Source organism: Columba livia, chromosome 2 (assembly GCF_036013475.1).
Source record: "Columba livia isolate bColLiv1 breed racing homer chromosome 2, bColLiv1.pat.W.v2, whole genome shotgun sequence".
Classification (NCBI taxonomy): domain Eukaryota; kingdom Metazoa; phylum Chordata; class Aves; order Columbiformes; family Columbidae; genus Columba; species Columba livia.
Genome location: NC_088603.1, coordinates 18,841,447 through 18,863,357, shown reverse-complemented (window position 1 = coordinate 18,863,357; position 21,911 = coordinate 18,841,447). Strand labels below are relative to the sequence as shown.

General features: G+C 38.4%; 1 protein-coding gene across 2 annotated transcripts in view; it reads left to right on the top strand.

Moving 5' to 3' along the window:
• GPR158 (G protein-coupled receptor 158) overlaps nt 1-21,911 on the top strand; it is a 199,224-nt gene that overhangs the window by 103,777 nt on the left and 73,536 nt on the right. For both annotated transcript variants that reach the window (XM_065050719.1, XM_065050718.1), the window contains exon 5: nt 11,134-11,202. In XM_065050719.1, coding sequence (XP_064906791.1) covers nt 11,134-11,202 — 69 coding nt within the window. The remainder of the gene's footprint in view (nt 1-11,133; nt 11,203-21,911) is intronic.

Genomic DNA, 21,911 nt, shown 5'->3' with positions numbered 1-21,911 from the left:
AGATCACAACGCCTTTGTGCCTTTCTTCTACTTAATTTGTGCATTAATTGAATGCATATCCTAGTGAAACAGGCGCTTCAGGTGATCCAGAATTTTGATGATCATAATTTTACATATTCAGCTCTTAAATTGACCATAAGGGTGTGAATAGACTGAAACTGAACTTAGACATTACATACCTCATTAGTGATTTTCCTTCATCTACATATTCACCACTACTTGGTGAGAACAGGTATGTTGATCTAAGCAGTATGGCCTCAAGGAAGGAATTCCTGCTCTTGAGAGGAAAGATGTCCCTGGGACATTAACTGGTGCCACTGTGAGGGTTCTTCACCAACAATTTTCAAGTATCTGTCTCGTAGGTGATGTAGTGCAACTTATAGGCAGCAGGATCTGTGTTGCAAAATGCAGAACACCTTATTTTCACTGTGATGTATCATAAGGGGTTTCATTACTTGCATAACAGAAAGGATCGAGGGCCACATGAATTGAAAAAGAGTATTTGGGGGTTTCTTAGATCCTTGACATCTTGTGTACTTTAAATGAAATCGATTTATGATTGATGGCTGCTTGACCTTTGCTTTTCCTCATTTTTTTTCAAGTAAAAAGTAAATGTAATAATTGCATTCTATTTGAGCTCAGCTATTACTAGTAACAGAAAAAAAAATGACCTTTGTGTAAGTATTCTTTAAAGGGAAATGAAAAAACATGAGGATTGCGTTTATTTGGTTTAGGAATACTGCACAAAACCTGCAAATGCCAGAGAATTCTGACAATTTGCCAATATGGCTTAAGTGGCAGGATATAACTGTAGGCCTATCTTTGGAAAATTGGCCTTTGCTATGAAGTTTACTGTATTTGCAATCCATATTCTATTAGGCTATTATTCAAATAGATCAATTATCATTAAAAGTACTTGTCAGTGTGGTAAGAGGTTGAACAGGGCACAGAATTTCCTCTGGAATATTTAACAAAGATATTTTCAAAACAGCACAACCATTTCTCTCTTGAAGTGAAGAGTGTTTCCTGCAGTTAGATGGGAGTGAGTTACTTCATTTTCTACGTCAACCACCAACAATAAAATGAAAGCATAGCCTTGTGATGGTATTTCAATTCCCCTTTTCCTAGTTAGCAGTCCTAATCAGTCTCTGAATTTATTAAGGAGAAAATAAAAAAATGAAGACAGCACCATTCCAAGGTACTGAACTGAGGCTTCAGGAGACTCCTTCCAGTTGCCTTTGTGCCAGTTCCTTAGTCCCTAGTACTCCTCGTCCAGGTACAAACAATATTAAGATAACCACAGCAGTTAAATGCAGTTCTACTCTTTTTCTGCTCTTCTTAATGTCAGCGTCTGTCTGGGAGCTGACAGGTTCAGCTTTTGTCTCTTAACAGAGGAGCCAACCATCTTGCTCATTGTAGCTCAGCCCCAGGGACAGAAAGAAGAATCTGTGTCTTCTATTGCTTAAAGGTAAATTTCAAGTGAAATAAATTTTCTGAAAATTAGCACTTTAGTTTTTCCACACAGCTTCTGCACTAGAAAAGGTAACAATGTGTTTGTAATTGGGAAAAGTGTTATGGGGTAAGAGCCGGAAAAAAGGTTCAATGGGCTTTAGAAAAAACAACGCATGGAAATCAAACCAAAAATATAGCCATACTAAAAAAAAATGCTGGGAAGGAGTATTTAGGTAAGAAAAGGAACTGGTAATAAAATATTTTAACCAGCTCTAATTCAGACCAAATATTTTCAGCTTGACAAAATCTTCTCTCCCTTCTGTCATTTGATAGAAGAACTGCCTATACCAGGAGACAAGAATTTGCACAGGAAGGGTTTTCAGAGAAGTTAGAGATAGATTTGGGAATACAGTCCAATAATTTCTCCTCACATCCCCCGTGTCCTGGCCTGCGGAGCAGAGTCCAGACCTGTGCCACCAGCTCACACCAGAGCAGAGCGAGCGCTCTGCCGTCACACGTGCCTTTAGCCACGCTTTTGGTGTCACTTATTTTGAGATGGTTTTACATAGTAATTTATCTGGTCACTTCAAATACATCAGCTTAGCAAGCAGAGCAAACCTGTATCCATTCTTTGTTCCCTTGCTTCTGTACTATTCTGTCATATATCCATTTGTGCTTTCCAGCTGTATGTTGAGTGGTAGAGAGATACTCTTTACAGTTTAGTAAGTATGAATGTGTCATACTGTTGATATCAAAGATGAAATCTGTCATCACTTTTTTCTTAATAATTTCTTTTAGGCCTCCTTTATCTGTAAGGCAAGCTCATATTCTGGTGGTAACCCACCTTTGTGAAAGGAAATTTTCTTTAAATCTCAGCTCCACTTAGTCATTCTTTATATTGTAAAAGTGGCAGAACTGTTTAATGAAAGTGGGAAAAAAAATCAAAATATGCCAGCCTTTTCCCCTCACTACGTTTCCATGGTGCCGCGCTCATATAATACACGGTGACATGTGGCCCTGGAGAAATCTGCAGTCTTCCTGGACTGACACCAAAACCGTACACTTCTGTTAATTCAGTAATATACAATGTAGCAGATACAGAATGTCTTTAATTTTATTTTAGCTTTTGATTTCTTATTTTGCATCCTGTCTGAAAATACTTTGACACTCAAACTTTGTGTGATGATATTCAGAAATTCAGTGCTAATTAATGCCGCTGTATTTCCTGGATTGCTTAGGACCGCAGAGAATTGAAATGCAGTATCTTCTGTGCTTGTTTATCCATCATTTTAGCTTTTTGTTTTGTTACACTTGATGCAATTTGGCCAGCTACATTTTTTTTTTTTTTAATTTCCCCCATGCAAATAATTGTTAAGCATTTATTTATGACCCTTTAGCAGTGCCCAAGGAGGCACGTATGACTTTCCTTTCCTAATGTGATTTGCCACAGGAAGGGTGTTACTTTCTGAGATCCAGGGGTAAGGAATGACTGTTTATCTCAAAGGCTGCTAGTGTGGTCTAGATAGTATGGGTAGACTCAAGTCTGAGCAAATACCAACGCATAAAGCAGCCCTACACAAATTATGTTTTTTGCAGGCCTAGTCAAGCAAATGTGCTCCACTAAGGCAATGGGCAGGGGAAACAGAAGGTAGGATGGGGATACGTGACCTGTGCTACCTCGGAACCCCCCACTCCCTCATTATTTTCACAGACCATCAACAGTGAAGCTCTGTGGTGAGAGGTGGACTGGCAATAGCATTCATGGAGCTGATGAATAGTTCCTTACTGCCATGGAGGAAGCCTCAGGAGCAAACAAATGGTGCAGTACCACTGAAATCCCGCTTTCAAAGTGTTGTGACATGAGAGTGATCTGGCTTTGCCTGTTCTTCTCCAGTGACATCTGAGAGTTAGACTGTATGCTTGATCCTCACCTCTTGTAGTCACCATTTCAGTTTTTCTCCAGAATTGCCCCCTTGTTTTGGTCAGTTTCCTTATGAAGTATGTAAGGGTAAGACCAAGAGTAGATAATGGAATTCCAGTTTCATGATCCACACACGTACAGTTCCAGCTACCTCAGATACAAAACGAACCACTAGTCAGATAAATTAAAAACTCTGGCTGAAACACAAGTCTTGGAATGAGATGGATTAGGAAGCTCTGTGAAAACCCCTTGCCTTGATACCATCATCTTAACAAAGGCATCTGTTTATATGTTGGATGTCTAAGTCTTTATGTTATCCCTATCTTTTAATTAGTCAAACGTACTGAGTAGAAGCCTGGCTGAAAAAGATGAGGAAGCTGTAGCAGAATCAGGCTCAATAGGAGCCAAGAGTGAGCTCTCGCCACTATCCCGGGAAACCGTTTACTGGGCAACACAGCACGATGTCCAGCAGACAAGGGAACGCTGGTATTCCTCTTTACTCAGTGCTAGTGAGGCTGCTCCTGAAATGCTGGGACCAGGTTTGAGCTCTGTGGTTCAAGAAGGCTGTGGAGAAACTGGAGAGAGTTCAGTGGATGATTATTAGTGGGGACCAGAGCATATAAGGTGCAGGTGGAGCTCGAGGGAATTAAGCTTTGATAGGATGGCAAAGAGGAAGCCAAGGGGCAACCTAGTAGCAGCTTGCTTGAGGGGTGGTTGTGAAGACAGATCCAAACTCTCCTTAGTACTGGCAAGTGATGGAATAACAAGGGACAACAGCCACAAATTATGACTGGGGAGGTTTAAGCTGGGCATTAGGAAAAACTTTCTCACTAAAAGTGCCAAACCAGAGCCAGCTGGGTAACACACCAGTTACCCAGCTCCATCTTGGAGTTTTTAAGACCTTGACAGGCAAAGCTGTGGCTGACTTGATCTGGTGTTGGCAATACTCCTGCTTTGACCAGGGGGTGGGACTAGAGGACCTGCAGAAGGCCCTTCCAACAAATATTCCGACGAGTCAGTGATTCTGTGAGACCAGTTAGATTTTATTATGCACATTGTGACATATTAGACTGCTTATCAATTAGATAAGCTACAGACATCAAACAGAATCAGGATGATATACATGTTAAGCACCTGCATGGTATTGAAGCAGCTGCACCTTAGTCATGTTACTTTTGTTCAAACGCTTTCGTAGTTTGCGGTGCTATGTTAGAGGCTTTATCCCTTTTCCAGTGACAGTATACAAAAAGAATCTAACATATTCTCCTTGGGCATGCACTGTCTTTCATTGTTCTTTCTTCTGTTCAGGTCTTCAGTTTTCAAAGCAGGCATTAGCCTCGGTCCTGCTGGTTTAGATGAGTCCAGTGGGTTACTCTGTGTTGAAAGGCTGCTTCTGTCTCAGCTGGACAGCCTTTCACAGACCTATGGTAAATGGCTTCCCTCCTGTAGTAGTGGTTGGTTGGTTTGTTTTTGTTGTGGGGGTTTTTGGTTGTTTTGTTTTTTTTTTTTTTTAAATGAGAAAAGATATATCAGAAAGTTAGAAAACATCCATATTTCTTTGATAAACAGTCAATGAACCTTTCTGTAAAGGAATTACTCTGGAGAGACTACTGTGTTTGTTTCACAGGAGAGCAGAAGTAATGAAACAGCCTCTACTTCCTTGTCTTCCTAATTCAGAATATTTGTATGTGCTGAACTGAGATTTTGGTATTGAAAACACAGTTCATGAGGAAGAATGCCTCTGACTGTGTATCTGGACCACACCAAGGTCTGGCAAGGACCCCAGCACTCTGATTTTGCTTTCCCCGCCCTTACCCCAAGGCTCTGTCTCCTCTCCATCAGTGCATCTTGCCTGACTGACCAAAAGAATCTGCCATGGGGTTACCATACCCACTATTATGTGTTTTGTTCCAAGGGGAAGCCTACAAAGGCAATTGCAGTGTAGCTGCTCCTCAACTTGTTTATGGACTGAACATGCCACATCATGTGCCATGACTCTGACCCTATACCTGGATGTAGAGTTACGGGCAATTCCTGAATCACACACAGAAGTGATATCTAACCTCTGAGCCTGTAATGACTGTATCTCTTGACTTCATGAATAGTTTTCACAGTTTACTTTAGATCACCAACACTTACTTAACTGGGTAGCCACTGAAATGCATCAGTAGCATCTCACAGCTGTTGGTAGCTACATCCCAGCTAAGAGGAGTTGCTGTGAGTATTTCTAGGGTCTTCCTCCTTGAGTCAGAGTCCTGGTCTAGGCTGTCGTGGCTGTTTAATAGGAGGGTACGTGCTCAGCTCTGAGTCCAGTGCCACTGCCTAAGTCACACTGGTTTACTTGAACTCACTTTTTTCCATAAACACCTCTCAAAATACATTATATACAGAAACAAGACAGCTTACTGTATTAGTGTGCTGAGTTTTCTGTGTAGGTGTAGCATTACAGACTCAGAAATTCAGAAGTTACTGAACTCACCAAACAGGGGCCTTTATGCCCTGTGTCTTCATGCTACTTCATTATTTGCATTTGCTACCGTGTACCTAAACATATCTTGCATTTTGCCAACTGGCCCTTTCGATTGCTTCCCATGAAACACCTGATTGCAGTTCACTTGATTTTCTTTTGTGACTTACGACCTGCTTCAGATTTGTGGGAATTGTTTTAGTGGACTTTATTGTTCACTGCAGAACTGCATGTTGGTAGCTAGTCGCTAAAAAACCTGACTCAGAATGAAGAACATGGTAGAGACCAGCACATACATAAAGATTTTGACCTTTAATGTAATACACGCTATACAGTTCTAATTGCTTCCTTTGTGGTTTGCTTCCAGTATTTCTGAATGGAAGCTGGATTGAAGATGGTGCCTAGTTCAGTCGTTATTTTTCCTCTTTTGACTTGTCCATAATAATAATAATAATTATTATTATTATTATTTTTTAACCAAGGTCTCAGTTAATTAAAAAGCAAACAAACGCAGACAATATGGAAAATGTATGGTGGAGGTAGCTAAGCTAAGTATGAAAGTTAGTATGGAGCTAGAAGCAAAAGAAATTGCAGTACTGCTTTGGTGTCAGCAATATGTAACCATTAAGTGAGACTGGGAAAGCCAGAAAGGAGAGTTTTACTGACACAAATAAGTAAACACAGAAATAAAACCCTGAAAGGAAAATGAGCACACAGACCAAGCAGCAATAAACAAACTGTACACAAGATGAACAGCCAGAGAAATAAATAAGCAAAACCCAAAATAAATGCCAACAAGCAAGGCAGATGCAAAAAACCAAGCAGCTGTTAAGAGAAAAAGAGACTGAGCAAATGTTACATACAAGTGGAAGAAAATCCCACTGCATGGAATTTCAGGGCTATATGCTAAAATGTCCCGATTTCTGTGAATTCCATGGGAGAATTTTAATTGTGCAGACAGTATAGCTGGACACCAGTTGGTGGAGGCTTTGAGTTATTAGTTGCTGCGATTCTTTTGTTTATTTTCTTGAAAGAGCAAAGGCTTTTTTCCTGATGTATGTGGCGTTTGTGATGCTGCCCACATGCCTTAGGGGCCTGTACTTGTGAAGTCTGAACAGTGAAGGATTCAGCTTTTGGTAGAAAAACTGGTGCTGAAAAACTGGTGCTCAAAGACTGGTGGAAATACTGTCTATCAAATACAGAAGATTTTTATCTAATAAATTATTTTTAAAATATCCTGCTTTGGTTTTGGTTTTCCCCTCTTCAGCTATTCCATGTTATTAAAACTTCAATGCTGAATGAAGACTTTACTTCCTGAATCTTACCTCCTGCGCTATAATGGGTGCTACTGGAAGAAAAAAGTCATATATATTTTTAAAATCAATGTATGTCTTTTTTCTAAACAAAAATCTTTCATGTTACTTTTTATTTGTTATTAAAGTACTGTTTTTCTTTGCAGTAGAGAAAATAATCCAACTTTCAAATGTGCAGTTCAGGAGAATTCTGATGCTTCCACTTCCATCCCATTTTTTTTTCTACACCCATGCAAAAATAGTTATTTAGTTGTACTAATTTGCATTTGAAATTTTGTGTTTTTCTACATCACCTTGGATGGCATTCATCTCTACCAGAATGTCTACACTGTTTGCTGAAGAATCCTATTCAAAAGAGCTGTGGTATCTGTAAATGTTGGGTTAAAACCCCCATTATCCAGGTATCAAAGGCTGAGATAAAAGCACAGATAAAAACCCAGATTCAAGCTCATTTTGATTTCCCGTGTTCCTCTGTAAACCACATTTCTTTTAGGGCAGGAAACAGAAGTATACAGACAGAATTCACGGAGGGTGGTTCCTGCTGGAACACGGGTGAGAAGAAAATCATGGGTTAATTCAGTGTTTTGGAAGAACAGCTGGAAACACTGAAGTTCTTTGCCCCTGCAGGTTATTATGGCACCCAGAAAAAAGCTCAGTAAGATTGATTGGGCTATGAAAGACTTGTTTAGAACAGGATGTTCACACAGAAACTGGTTGAACACCAGCTTTTTTTAGATCATTTCCATCTTCCCTGTATGACACCCATTTCAGCTACTTCCTTGGCCATGCCATCATATACACATTGTACAAAATACGAAAAAACACAACTTCTTAGGTGGTTTGAGTATTGATCGATTGTGAGAGATGTGAGTTTACTGACCTCTGCCAGTGTCTTGTATGGCAAGACACCTCGGCATTAATTCCCAATGAGTAAAGTGCCATTGTCTTATGAAGATGTTGTGAAGAAAAGCTCTATGAAAACATGTGGAGCTCCCAGCTTCAGTAGAGTCAGGGCCGCATAACGAGTCTTGTGGATATGGTCCTACAGTGCTTTTTGAAAATGTGTAATGTGCTGGGAGCTTTACATCACAAAGTGTGAAACCCATGTTATCAAAGGCAGATGTTTTCTAAGCTTTCTGAGCTATTCTTTTTCATCTGTTGCACACAAGATTTACATCTCATTCAAGCTAAATTTATGTGTTCATTAGAAATGTGAACTAACTCATACTGCCATTTGTAGTTTGTAAAAATATTTGCACTTTCTATTACACATGTCAAAGTAGTGTACATGATCCATAGCTTCAAACATTTAAGCTATGAAATAATTGGGAGTCTAGTCACTTCTTAATCAAAATAACCTGGAAGTATTCCATTTAATGACTTCACAACTGGCATCTAAACATTTGCTTACAGCTTTTTGGTGTTACGTTAGATCAGAACAGAAATGTCTGCAGAAGGCAATCTTGAAAAGTTGTCTATATGTATTGATTTTCGTAGTGCTATTTGAAAAAGCTGGATGTATCTGAATATAGAAATATGGGTACATAAACAATTTTATTACAGCAGCAATAAAAGATAGTATCATCTCTTTGCTAGTGTTTTTCAGTTTTTTGTGTGTTTTGTTGTTGTTTGTTTGTTTGTTTAAGGATTCTTATGACAAATGAGTGTCTCACAAATACAGAATCAATGTGTTTTGGGCAATTTTTTCTTGGTAGATATATATGTTTTGTGAGTGTCTCTCTGGAGGATCCTTCTAGATGGATTGAGGCAGGGCTGCTACAAGGGGAAATGCAGTATGGGAGTGCTGGTCCATCTTTACATTAGCAGACTGGGTGAGGCCGCCCATCCGTCCAAGTGACAGAAATATATTAAAGTACTGACTCAGTTGAATTTGATATGTCATTGAACAGTGGGATCACGTGAGCTTAAAAAACCTGGCCCTGGCATTTTAGTTACCAGTTTCTTAGCTTTTTTCCATTTTGGATTATGTTTATGCTTTACTCAACGTAATAATAGAGATAAAAAATGTTTTGGCTTCTTGAAACAAATGCCTCGCATTACGGGATCTTGATGTAAATATAAGCTGTACTTGTGGGCTTATATTTGAGTTTCAGCAGTTGCTGAGGCAAGCATTGCATTCTGTTCAGAAAGATCGTTACAGTATTTTAGCCATTGGTTAGTGTTTTGGTTTGCTTTCTTTTTCAAGAAACATTTCATGGAAGAATACCAGTTCCATGAAAAATGTGCTAGAAATATTTACATCTCAGTTTCAAGGTGCACTTTTAGAGAGGTAGCAGAACAGTTTTGCAATCCTTAACCTGAAAGTCTAAGGTTAAGATCCACAAGGAAAAGTGAATAATTGGAAACACTTAGAAAAGAGGAGCCCTCCAATACATGAAAAATTCTGGCCAAAAAAAAATTAAAATAAGGTGTGTTCCCAAGATTTTCCTGGGAAAATCTTGCAGTGGTCGAACAAAATAGCCACCGTTATTATCTTAAGACCAGTAGAAGAATAATTTACAAGCCTTACTCCAGGCTTTAACTATGGCTAAGACAGCATCAGTAGCACAGAGCTACAAACTTGGAGCTTAGTTATATTTTGTTTTCCTTAAAATGGAAGCTTTGATGTGAATACCCAATGGAAGTAACTTCTCGTGAAAATTTTGAGGTGGACACTTGTGTAGGATGTTGATGACATCTCCACTGGTAGACGCGCTTTAGACAACCTTTGATGCAAAATTTCACCATTGCTAGAATGTAAGTAGCTCTGTAATTGTCTCATATTAAAAAGCCTTCCTGAGATTTTCTCCATGTCTTTCAACCTGTGTTCAGTACATGAGATGTTGTAAAAGTGACTCATTGAAAAAATGAATGATGAAATAGGAAATCTGAGTAAGATTATAGATTCACTGAAAAGCTGAATTTTCATGTAGAAAATTCTACCAGTCTTTTGCAAGCAGAAACTGGACCCCAGGACACCAGAAATCTGTCTGCAAATCCATTCAGATAGAGGATTTTTTTTAAGGATTGCCTTACTTCCGAAAGATAAACTTTTCCCATCCAAAACCATTAGAGAGATTACCAGGAACCATTGATTCCAGCCCACAAGGGGATTGCATAACGCAAAAGAGGGGATTTTTCAAAGGATTTTTGGCAAAGCCTTTTCTGCTATCGTGTCTGACTGTATTGCTTGCAGTTGGGAAAACACCATGTTCTTCCACAGTGGTGTGTGCAACATTATGTCAGCGGAGGGAGATAGCTAAAGGAATGGGAGGCAGTGTTGATGTTTTGCCTTTAAAATAAGGCGAGGATGCACTATACATAAATCATCTAACTTGTTGGAATACTTCATATTAGGAAAAATAAGTGTTGTGGGGTTTTTTTAATTTTTAAAATGTAAGAAAACTATGATGGATTAGTGAGGAAATAGAATAATATTTTACAGTCCTGACAAGTTAATGTCTGAACCCACATCTTTGTACAAAATTTCAGGAAAAATAAAGGCGCTTTCAATCTAAGAGCACACTCTATATTCAGTAAAATCGTAGATTATTCATGTATATTATAGAAGCCAGGTCATTAATATTGAATAAGTCAAAATGTTCAAAGGACTTCTTGAAATTTAAATAGTACAGAACACATTCTTCAGTTAAATTCATCTCTGTAATTCCCATGATCCATAATTATTCACAATTGAGCACAATTTTAGCAGTTTCAAAACGTATCCAGGTAATGTGTGTTGAAAAGTATTTAACATAGGAAAGAGTAATTTTTTTAAAAAATTGGATTTCATAAAACACAACCATTGTAATAGGCCTGTGAATTAAACAATGTGGAGCGTGCCAGTCAGACAGACTTTAATAGGCATTACTGTGGAAGCGTTACGCTGGCAGAAGTGAAGGTGCCTTCTGCAGAGAACCCAGCATCTAAATGGCACACAGAGAGAATTTTCTGATATTTATATTGTTTTTGTCTTCTAGAGTATCAGGGCTTCAGGCCTGGTGCTGTTGGAGACCATTCTTTTTGGATCACTTCTTCTGTACTTCCCGGTAAGTCAAACTGTGATTTTTATTATTTTTTTTTTAAATTATCTCCTTGCTGACATTTTAAAATATTGCATGAGTCACCTTGGTGAAAATATAAATGTCAAAACTATTTATGTCATGATTAGTTTAATCTGACTATAGAATCAGCTGTGTTCTGTAAATATTCTTAAGAACACTTGAATGTTTTACTGTATTTGTAATAATTCTTCATTTTCAGTTTGGGGAACTTTCCAGTGTTTTTTACTCGGTAATTTTTATGTGCTCTGGGTTAAGCTCAGTTTTTGCTTTGGAAGATGACACCTCTCTAAACTGTGCTATGGCAAAAATATGCAAGGTGTGTAAAAGGAAGACACTGATTATACCAAGTATTTATTTGGAACGTAGTAAAAAGGAGAGTGATTATTTCAGTGTATTACTGGCATATATATTGATGTTTTTGAAGCTAGGTGACATCTGTAATAATTTGAGAAAATGAGATGGTATTATCCTTATGCTGTAAGTGGAAAAAAAAAAGTTATTTGAGTCACATGAGGAATGTATCACAAAACTCATAGAAATATAGATTGTTTCTCTTTTCAGAAATCGCAGAAAACCTGAGTTTTTTAATTGCTACATAAACCCAATATAATGACTAGTTAAACAGGACATTGAAGTGTAAATTGAATGAAGCTGATAGAAATTAGGCCGATCGGGAGTTAGAAACAAAGACGAGATTGTGAATTATTTTAAAATATGTTTGTGTTCACTTTTTCTTAGTAGTCAGAATCTTCGGTGCTTCTATAGACCATCATGTAGTTACTTAGAGACTAGCTGGAAAGCAAAACTCCTCAGCAGTTGCAGAACAGATACCAAACTGTAGTAGAATGAGGTGAGAAGAGTACTATAATGAACACAATTCCTGATGGAGTTTTTATACATAATTTTTTTGAATCATGTGGGCCTTTCGCGTTCTAAAGAAAAGGTTTGTGCATTTCTGTGGTAGTTTTATGTTTTCATCTTTCACTTTGCAGATGTCAGGAAGAAAGAAGTTTTGGGATTTTTTGGATATTGTACTTGTACTTACAAGTTTTTGTAACTTGCAATACCTCTGTCCAGGGTTTTCCGAGCTTCTTTCATATTGTTTTCCAGTGAGCAGAACAGAAAGTCCATGCACTGCGTCCTCATCTGGTGTAGAAAGCTGTGAAGCATTTGCAGAAATTCACAGCATAAAGCATAACATGAGGGTTTTCCTTTCCATGGCTGTCCCCTCTTTGCTTTCCCAGAGAGCCCTGGAGCCAGGTAGTGGCTTCTCCAGGCAGAGACTCCATAAGAACCAGTCAGTGTTTGTGCAACCTCAACTCCACAGTGCGCCAGAAGCCCCATCCATAGCTCTTGCTGTGTTGGCAGTCTGCTCACCTGTCACTGATTCTTTGGTTTCTTTCCCAGTTCTTGTCTTGATCCTCTAATTGTTGTATTTCAGAAAGGATCAATGTACTTTGGTTGCTGTCTGTCTTCAGCCTTCAGGTGCTCAGCGTCAGGGATACTGAGATACTGCCTGTTGACTTGGACCCTGCTGTTAGATGCAAGAGATGGCCATCCATGACCTTTAAATGCTGAGGGAGAAGAGACGAAAGGAAGCGGAGCTGGGAGGGAGGGGTTCGATAACCGAAGCATCCCCTTAACTTTTTGCTGATAGTTAAACATTCTCCCTTTTCTTTTTTTCACTGACAATAACTATGTTAAATGTATAGCAAGTACAAATGACAATTTGTCTTATTCTGAGGAAGAATCTTTTGCTGAAAATTCCTGATCAGCCTGTCTCCTAGATGGGATGTAGATGCTTGGCAAGAGCTTGCCCTTCTCTGCATATCTCATTCTCATACTATGTAAAACTGTCTGCTGAGAACCCATTCTGTTAGAAACTAATATGCAAAGTGTATGACCTGACTTCTCTCTTACAGTTTTATGCTCCCACACTCTTTGCTGGGGCTCTCTTTCTTTCTTAGACATGTAATTACTAATCAGGCTGTTATTCCTACAGGCTGAAACAAAAAAGAGAGAAACATTATAGTTTCTATTTTCAGGGTCTTAGGGGAGGATGTAGAAAGTGTGGTAGTGGGGGGTCATACTAGTGTTCAGACAATTAATCCTGATTTCACTAACTGCAAGAATGGTTTTGTAAATAACAAAGAAGATTGAGACTGATACAGAAATATCAGGATTTCAATATCCCTGTCCCTCAGTTCACTGCAAGGAAGATTTCATCCATTTCTGACCCAGGGCAGGAGAGTGGAATATACACTATAAAGCCTAGCCAGAGAGGTCTATATATAATCTTTAAGAAAGAAAAGCCTGTATTTCTGCAACGTGTGATTTATGGAGTGTGAGTCCTTGGAATGGGAACTCTTGACATTTTGCTGTACATGGACAGTATCTAAATGTGCCAACCTGCTTATTGTCTGGAAAAGCAGCACAAAGCAGAGCAGGATGGTGTGAGAAAGGAGGAAAACCCAAGCTCTGAATGGAGAGTCTCATTTGCACCAGCTGACGCTCACACACATGTTCATTCAAAGCAAGGTGTAGAGCATAGATTATTAATTATCATATTGGTTCTAAGTCACATAACTGCAAACCAGATCTTCTCCTGGGTTATATTCATATGCTATGTACTTCTTCCTGGTATTTACTGGATTTGTTTCTGAGAAGAACTGGGAATATTCTGTAACTCAGTGATGTAGTTAAAAACTTGGTAACGTGTGCACAGAGGTAGAGTTGTTTCAGCGCTTTGATTTGATTCTTATTGTACATCAGAGGAGTACATTAGAGCTTTAAGACTAAGATACATCTCATCTCTTACACACCCAAATTAGGCTATGTTTTCCACAGCTAGCATGAAATGCATGTTAAAATACAAATGGAGTTCACCAGTTTGGGCCAGACAAGCGACACTGGAGTAAGGTGTTCTTTAACATAAGGCTGTTTTCCTTTTTGTGTTATCTCTTCTTCTATTGTGATTTGGAAGGTAAAACTGAAAAGCTTTACTTTCACACTCAACTAAGTGCAGAATTGCACTGCTTGCCTTAGAGCATGTACAATGTATAGAGATAAAATGACAGCGTTTCAGTTCTAAGTAACTCAAATCTCTGTTCATTTAAGGATTCAGTGCAAAATTGCATTCTTATTTAAAAATCAAAATCCCCTTAGATTTTCTCAACGCTGCTTTAAGTCTTTTTGCATCTTTACTCTCTGCTCCTCTATACTTTCCTAATTCTTGCTTTTTCTAGATCCATTCACCCAGTCTGTCTTGGATTGTTTTGAGAGCTTTCTGCATACAGATTTCACGGTGTCCAGAAGGGCTTTATTGCATCTCTGACTTTCACCACCCTCCAATTAAATGGAAACCAAAACCTACTTTGTTACATTGCTTAATTTCTTTCACTAATTGTCATTGTTTTTATGTCTACATGTAGTAATCTATCCATAGTGTAGCATCATTTATTGAAAAATAATATCAGCAGCCAGCTGCTTTTGGTGAGAAAAACAGCTGTTACAATGCCCTTCTAACCAAATGGGAAGTGAAAATGATGGTGTCCACCAAAATTTATTATTCAAATTCTGCTGTATTGATAACAACACACTGATCTTTCATGAATTATAAGCAGGCAGATGAGCTTTCTCAATTACAAATGCATAGGCTTTACCCAGCAACATGCTGGGCAGCTCTCATTTCTGAGGCTCTCATTTCTTATAGTTTCTTTAGTTATTTAGTAACATCTCTGATTTCCCTTTACTTAACCTTTCCAATTACTGATCAACCTCCTCCAAATGAATGCTGGGCTTTCTAATTGACTGTCCTACAGAGGAGTCTCTTAACTTCTATACTTGGCATGTGAGGGGAGGATTCTCATTACTTTCCCTTTCCAGAAATACTGACTATTCTGGAGCGTTTAGACCTTTCTTAACTCCCTGTCTTGCTAATGCTTGGAGCGCATCTTGCATTAACACAAGTTTGAAAATTCCTCGGATGCTGCAAAGACCTTCAAATAAAGTGAGCACAAGCACAATATTGTACAAGAGTCACCTCTTAGTTGTGTTATGGGTCAGATCTCAGCTGATTTTAGACATCTCTAATGGACATGAGTTGGAAAATAGGAAATTCTGGTTAGATACCAGGAAACGTGTTTTGCCATGAGGGTGGTCAAATACTGGAACAGAATGCCCAGAGTTTGTGCAACATCCATCCTTGGAGGTATCAAGACTTGACTGGACACAGCTCTGAGCAACCTGACCTGATTAGATGTGATTTGAGCAGGGCCAGACTAGATGACCTCTGCAACTCCCTTGCAAATTAAATTATTCTGTGAGTCTTTGTTTCTTATATATGTATCCATAGTGGAAACAGTCATCTTACACTCACCAAATAGTGAAGAAAAACTGGGCCTTTTAGGACTCATTTTAGACTTGGAACTGTAAGGCGAGGTGGATCCTGGACAAGGCTTCATTGACTTTAAAGGAAGCCTGGCCTACTTGCCTCAACTGGTGATGCATTCCACCCTAGGCAACTGTGGGTTATGATATATTAAACATATTCCATACTGCTAGTCTACTTTAACTGAAACTTCAAAGTGCACACTGATATCCATACAATATTATGAGCCAGTGACAAAAGTGAGTGAGTATCATGATGCAAAGAGGAAGGGAATACTTTCTTATCTGCATTGTTGATATAGCAGGTAACAAGTACTGGGTTTAAATTCCAGCAAGTGAAAGTTATGTTAGACAGTGAGCGGGAATCTTTATAGCAGTGAGGTCAGTTGGACCATAAGTTAAACTAGCTTAGAAGGCTCTGGAGTATCTTTTTAAAGACTGTTAGGATTTTTCCATTCTATCTTCTATTCTTTTGGCTAAAGCATCCAGATTCTTTATTTTTACTGCTATCCCTTCTTTTTCCAAACCTCTAATTGTAGTGAGGCAACATTGCTCTCAGTTTAGAGAAATAGAGCTTGTGGCTGACAGTGCATTGACTTCTAATGTTCAAGAAGCAGTTCAGTAGTGAAGCCTGGAATAAACTTTGTGCTCAGACATCTTCTCACATGTAGCATTAGGATCTGTTTCTGAGACTGATGTTACTCCCTCTTTCACACTCAAGCCGGAATGAGCTACCCTTTTGTAGTATGAGAAGGAATAGAAAGTGGGGAGTAGTGGAGCTTAGATACAGATGCGGGCTTTTTTCCCCTCAAATGATCTGTATGTACATTATCAAGGAAGAAGTGAGCCATGAGTGTTGGGAGGATTAGGCTGCAGTAGCTCCATTAGTCACAGCCCTGAGCAGAGCAAGAAGGTCACTGGAAGGCTCTGATTTTGGCATTACTGAATGTGAAAATGGAATAGTGCATCATACTGTTATGCATTTATCCCTCAAGTAAGGGTGCATTACAAGAGCTCAGTCACTGTTTATTTCTTACCTGTTGATGTTCACTGAGGCCAACTGAAAGATTTTACTTTTTTCCAACACTTTCAGTGCTGCAAGCCTGCTTTGATATCCCAGATGTTTAGCTTGATTATTTTTCAGGGTATAACTACATCTTCTTTATAAAGTAATTTTTAAAGCTTTTACAGTGAACGGTCATCCTTTTATTGTTCTTGTTTCACAGTAGCTAAATAACATGTCTTTCTTCAGCATAGCGTTCATGTCACTGAAGTCCAAGGACACAGTGTAACTATCTACTTGGAGATAAGCACTATAGATTTCCCTAGTACTCTAGGAAAGGGTCTTTCCATTTTATTTGGATCATAGTGGAAAGGGTAGATACCATGTTGCCAGGATTTTATATGTACATTGTCCTGCTTCGCCAGAGAAGTGAGAGGATCAGACCAAAGATTATGCAATAGTTTATCTCTTCAGGCAATGTCCTTGTCAGGTGAACGTACTTTTTGAGGTTAACATGCAACCAGTAAACCAATAGCTTTTTTTGAGAGTCGGCTTGCTTTGAATGCAAAAGCCAAAACTAAGCTGGTGTAGCCCCTGCATTACAAGTTTGTGCTTCAAAGTACAGCAACCTCATCGACGCTGGGAACACATGTCCTTGCCCTAGACCACACTAAGAAAAATGTTTATGACTGTTTTTATTAACAGGAAGCAGGCACTGAAGAATTTCTGCTTTATTAATAATTGTATTTGAAATAGAAGAAAAACAAGATGCACAGTGTGATAGTTCTTCCTGAGTCTGTTGTTAATCTACATAGCCATCCTAAAAAATCTAGTAGCTACTATAAAGGAGATAAGTAGGAGCTGTTGTATATATGATTATCCACATCCAGAGCTGTCATTAGCACAGCTATACATCTCCTGACCTTGAGCAGATATTAATATCTCTGTGTATATGAAAAACGTTTGAGATATTGGAGACTCAGTAGAGCTATGACAACATAAATTCTAAGAAGTTACACAGATGGAATTTGGTGAGAGGATTGTTGGGTGTGTTTGTGCATGTCCGTGTGCTTCGTTCACAGGAACCCTCAAGCTAGAAGGGCCCTGGGGAGACCTCTAGTCCAACCTCCTGCACAAAGAATAGTCAGCTATACGACATGGTTACCAGGAGCCTTATCCAGATAGGTCTTAAAAACCTGCAAGGGTAGAGACTACCCAACTGGGCAGTGTGCAGGCACGTAATAAAGTCACATGGATGTATTCCACGCTCATACTTGTGACACTACTTGCGATACCAAGACATAAACCAAATCTTCTCCTTTCATGAATCCTGTGGTGCCATAAAGGGTCGTCGGAGGGCAGTGTTATTTTTGCTACTCTGAAAGCTTTTTTGAGAACTGAGTTTGAAGGACACATTTGTCAGAATCTGGGTTCACTGAATAGCCACGTATGTGTGTGTGCAGGGCTTGAGAGCTGGAGAGAAAAGGACAGCAGTCAGTGACCAGAACCAACTGCCACATTTGGTTTTCGTTGACCTTTTTATTTTAAATAACTGTCTTGCGCAGCTGGCTTGCAGGGACTTATGTGGTGCAGTCTTGTCAGTCCTTCATTCCGTTAAATTAATGTTGCAGTCAGGGGACCAGGTAAGATCTTGTGGTCTTTCATCTTTACTCATAATTCCACTGAAGTAACTCGCATGAATACATTTAATTGCATATATAAGAATTTGTAGATAAAGACCCCCCCCACATTAACATCTTCTTTTCAAAGTAGTGCTATAAAACCAAACCACAATCCTGAAAAACAATGCGCAATATTTAGCCAGGACTTTTAAACTTTTTTGGTGCAGTGTAAACAGTAACATGTGCACAAGTTAAAAATATGCTACATTTGAAAAGCAGAAGTTGCGGGGAGCTCTTTTTCTGATCATAGAAAGCGTTGGCACACAAAAACTATCAAAACGTAAAATGAGGGTAAATTAATATGGGGGGAAAAAGTTCTGGAAATATTCATGGTGTACTCCTTACTAATGCCTTGAACCATGCTATAATAATCCGTTCTCTTTGCTCTGCTCTCTAAAGCTAAACCATTAGGGCTTGGCTAGCACTTGGGCAGGAGATGACAGCAGTGCCATAGGCAAGCCAAGGAATTACTGAAGAACACCTGGTAGAAAAACAGTCTAATTAGTGGAAGTCTGCACTTTCCACCCCTGTTTCTGATGAATTAAAGTAAGGAAACTTGAAAAAAGTCTTCCTGAATGAATGTGTCTTTATTTTATATAACCCTTGTTGGATCTCAGTGGCATATAAGCTAGAAAAGATACGAGTATTTGAGCACTGGGCAAGTGAACTGAGTCAATATGCACAATGTTTTAGAACATGTTCGAATTTTACTGTAGTGACTTAAGTTTATGCAAAAATCAACACATGAAAAAAGGCTCTCTCGTGTATTAGTTCAAAATATAAAAGTGATAGAACTTTTACAGGAAAGATAATGAAAAATGATATACAACATTTTCATTAAGCTGCAAGCTTAAAGGCAAGAGTTTTTGATGGTATAGATGAGCCAGGATTGAACTGTGCCAGAAAATATTAAAACTTGTAGCCAACATTTGACAAATTCTCAGTAGGGCATAGTCCTGACATCAGTGATTTATCTTCACTAATTATTTTAGCACCTGAGCGCTTGCACGTTGGTGGGAGATAAGTTTAAGTAATTTTTTTTCACTGACCCAGGTTTCTTTCAGTCAAAGGTAGGGAAATGTTCGTATTTTTCCACCAAATGTCTTTTCTCACTGTTTATTCATGCTTTCATACCTGAGACCCAAGGAGCAACAACTAGAGTTGTTTCTTGATAAATCTTGCTGAACTTGCTAGACTCATCTGTTGCCCACTTTCTTAGTTCAGAGTTGTGATCTATATCAACAAGTATCTGAAGCAAAATGAAAGCAGAAGTAGTTCATGCCCAAGGAAGACTTGACTTAAATAATCAGATACTACCAAGCTGTTTCTGATACGAAATTGAGTGCAACTGTAAGCCCCTGCTGCCAGGGCAAAACAGACGGTATGATAACTCACTGTGCCTTGAAATATGAGATTGAGATATGAAAGATAAGACACAAGCTGGTATAATATGTACATCTGAGTGACAAAACATGGTGTCTTACCTATCAACTTCCATGTCACTTGGCAGAGTGCTGTGCATCAACACAGAAGAAAAGGGAAAGGCAGAATCTCCATCTCAAAGCCTGTTCACTGTGAATAATACAAGAGCTGAAATATGCTTTTTTCTCGCTCAGTTTTTCTTCTCAGTCCTTCTTCTTTTATGTATGAATGCATTAAGTACTTCCTAACCATCTCCTTAGAGTTTAAGTGTTATACCACGGAGGATTATTAATCGTTAATGATTAGGAGAGATAGGAAATTCAAAGCATCACAAAGGAGAAAGAAAAGTTGTTGTTTTCGGAAGAGATCCTTAAAAAGGGAGATTTCATCCATCAGAGATGAGACTGCCCTTATTCAGTCATTCTACATGGTGAGAACCAAGAAGATGCAGACAATGACATCTTTATGTTTTTCAGTACCAACTGCTAGACGTTATTAAGCAGTTTTCATTTTACAGGCAAAATGATCTGATAACTAGTGAAATCTTTGCACTGGAAAAATCTTACAGAATGATAATAGTGATGGCAGAAAATTTTAATTACTGTGTAGCACTTTTAAACTTTTCATTCCTAAGCTCTGGGATAAGAGATTAGTGGGATTTAAATGCTTTTACTCCAAAAGAGTGAGGCCTGGGTCTGAATCTACACCACATCAAATAGGGAGAGATGAGATTTCTGTTCTTAGAAGTAACAGCAGTACTAGGGGTGGAACAAGCAATTAGTCTTTACGAAAAGCAGCTTATTCCTATGTGATAGAAACCTTCTGATTTATTGCATACAAGTCTTTATATTAGGAGCACATAGAAAAAGAGACGGTATTTTCAGCAAACAGTGCTTTCTCTACAAAGTGTTTGTTTTCTAGTTCCTCTGTGTTTGTGGGACTAAGCATGGCTCTGAAAATATATGCAAGTTTTGAGAAAGCTATTAAGAAATACCGTGTCCTTCACAGCCAGTACATAGCATTCTTGTGCCCATCTCTTTGAAATCTGAATCCAAAGTAGATTTCTTGTAGTGGCATGATACATTTCAGTAAGTTCTGCACAGTCTTGAAAAAGAATAAAGGAGCAAAGAAAGAAATATATCAGTTCGGTCATAGCTCTTACCAGGAATGGATGGGAGGATTTCAAAGCTTAAAAATAAAATTAAAAAAAAATAAGCAATTTGAAGATAATATATATGGACAAAACACAGAAAATAAGAGGGTAAAATAAGACTTTCATGATACAAGAAGTGGCAAGTGGAAGAAAATAATGTTTTTCACAATTCTCTTGCAGTGTTTCATTTATCAAACTTGTATTATCATCCACAATTCTCATTATTCTTTGATGTTAATCTTTTAAATAAGGTGGGTGCTAAAGCCTTATTACATATTGTTTAGTTAATAAAGGCAATGTGAAAAGAAAAAGGAAAGGATGGCGGAATAAAAGAATAGAAAACTTTGCTTCTGAGAATTAAAACACATCAAAAACTCTGATTTAGCAATAGGATAATTAATCTAAAATTGAGCAACCAAACAGTATAGAAATGAAAGCAAGACAGAATTGTTGTGTTGTACCTTGACATAGTTCTGGCTTTTCTGTTATTGTCATGATTACATGTTATAGAATATATCTGTAAAATCTCGGGTTGTACATTCATTGCTGTTCTTTCCCTGCATACACCTATTTCTCACTACTCCTTGCAATCTTTTTTCTCCTTTCCTAAAGCACCACTTACATAATTGTAGAGATAAATCTTTTATTCTTTCCTTATGCTTCCTCTGTATTGACGTGTGGTTTCTCATCTCATATTTAAATTATGAACTCTTTGGTACAGGGATGTTTGGCATAGATGTACCATGCATAGTAGGGTCCTGATCAATGAGTAGGAATCACATTACAAATGGCTGTTACTAATAATAACAATGAAAGTGTTTAAAAATATTTTATTAAAGGTGTGAGCAAGGACATGTTTGATGGTGGATTTTTCATCTTCTCAAAGGTCTGGTAGCATGCAACTGTTTTTATACTGCTAGAGATGGTAGGTACTCTACGGGAATGACCTGAGGATATTTGATTTAGGCTTGAAAAGATTAAGCCATAGAAATACTAACAGAAAAAAGCCTTATTCCAGTCCCATGTGGACTGCATTTCACAAGTA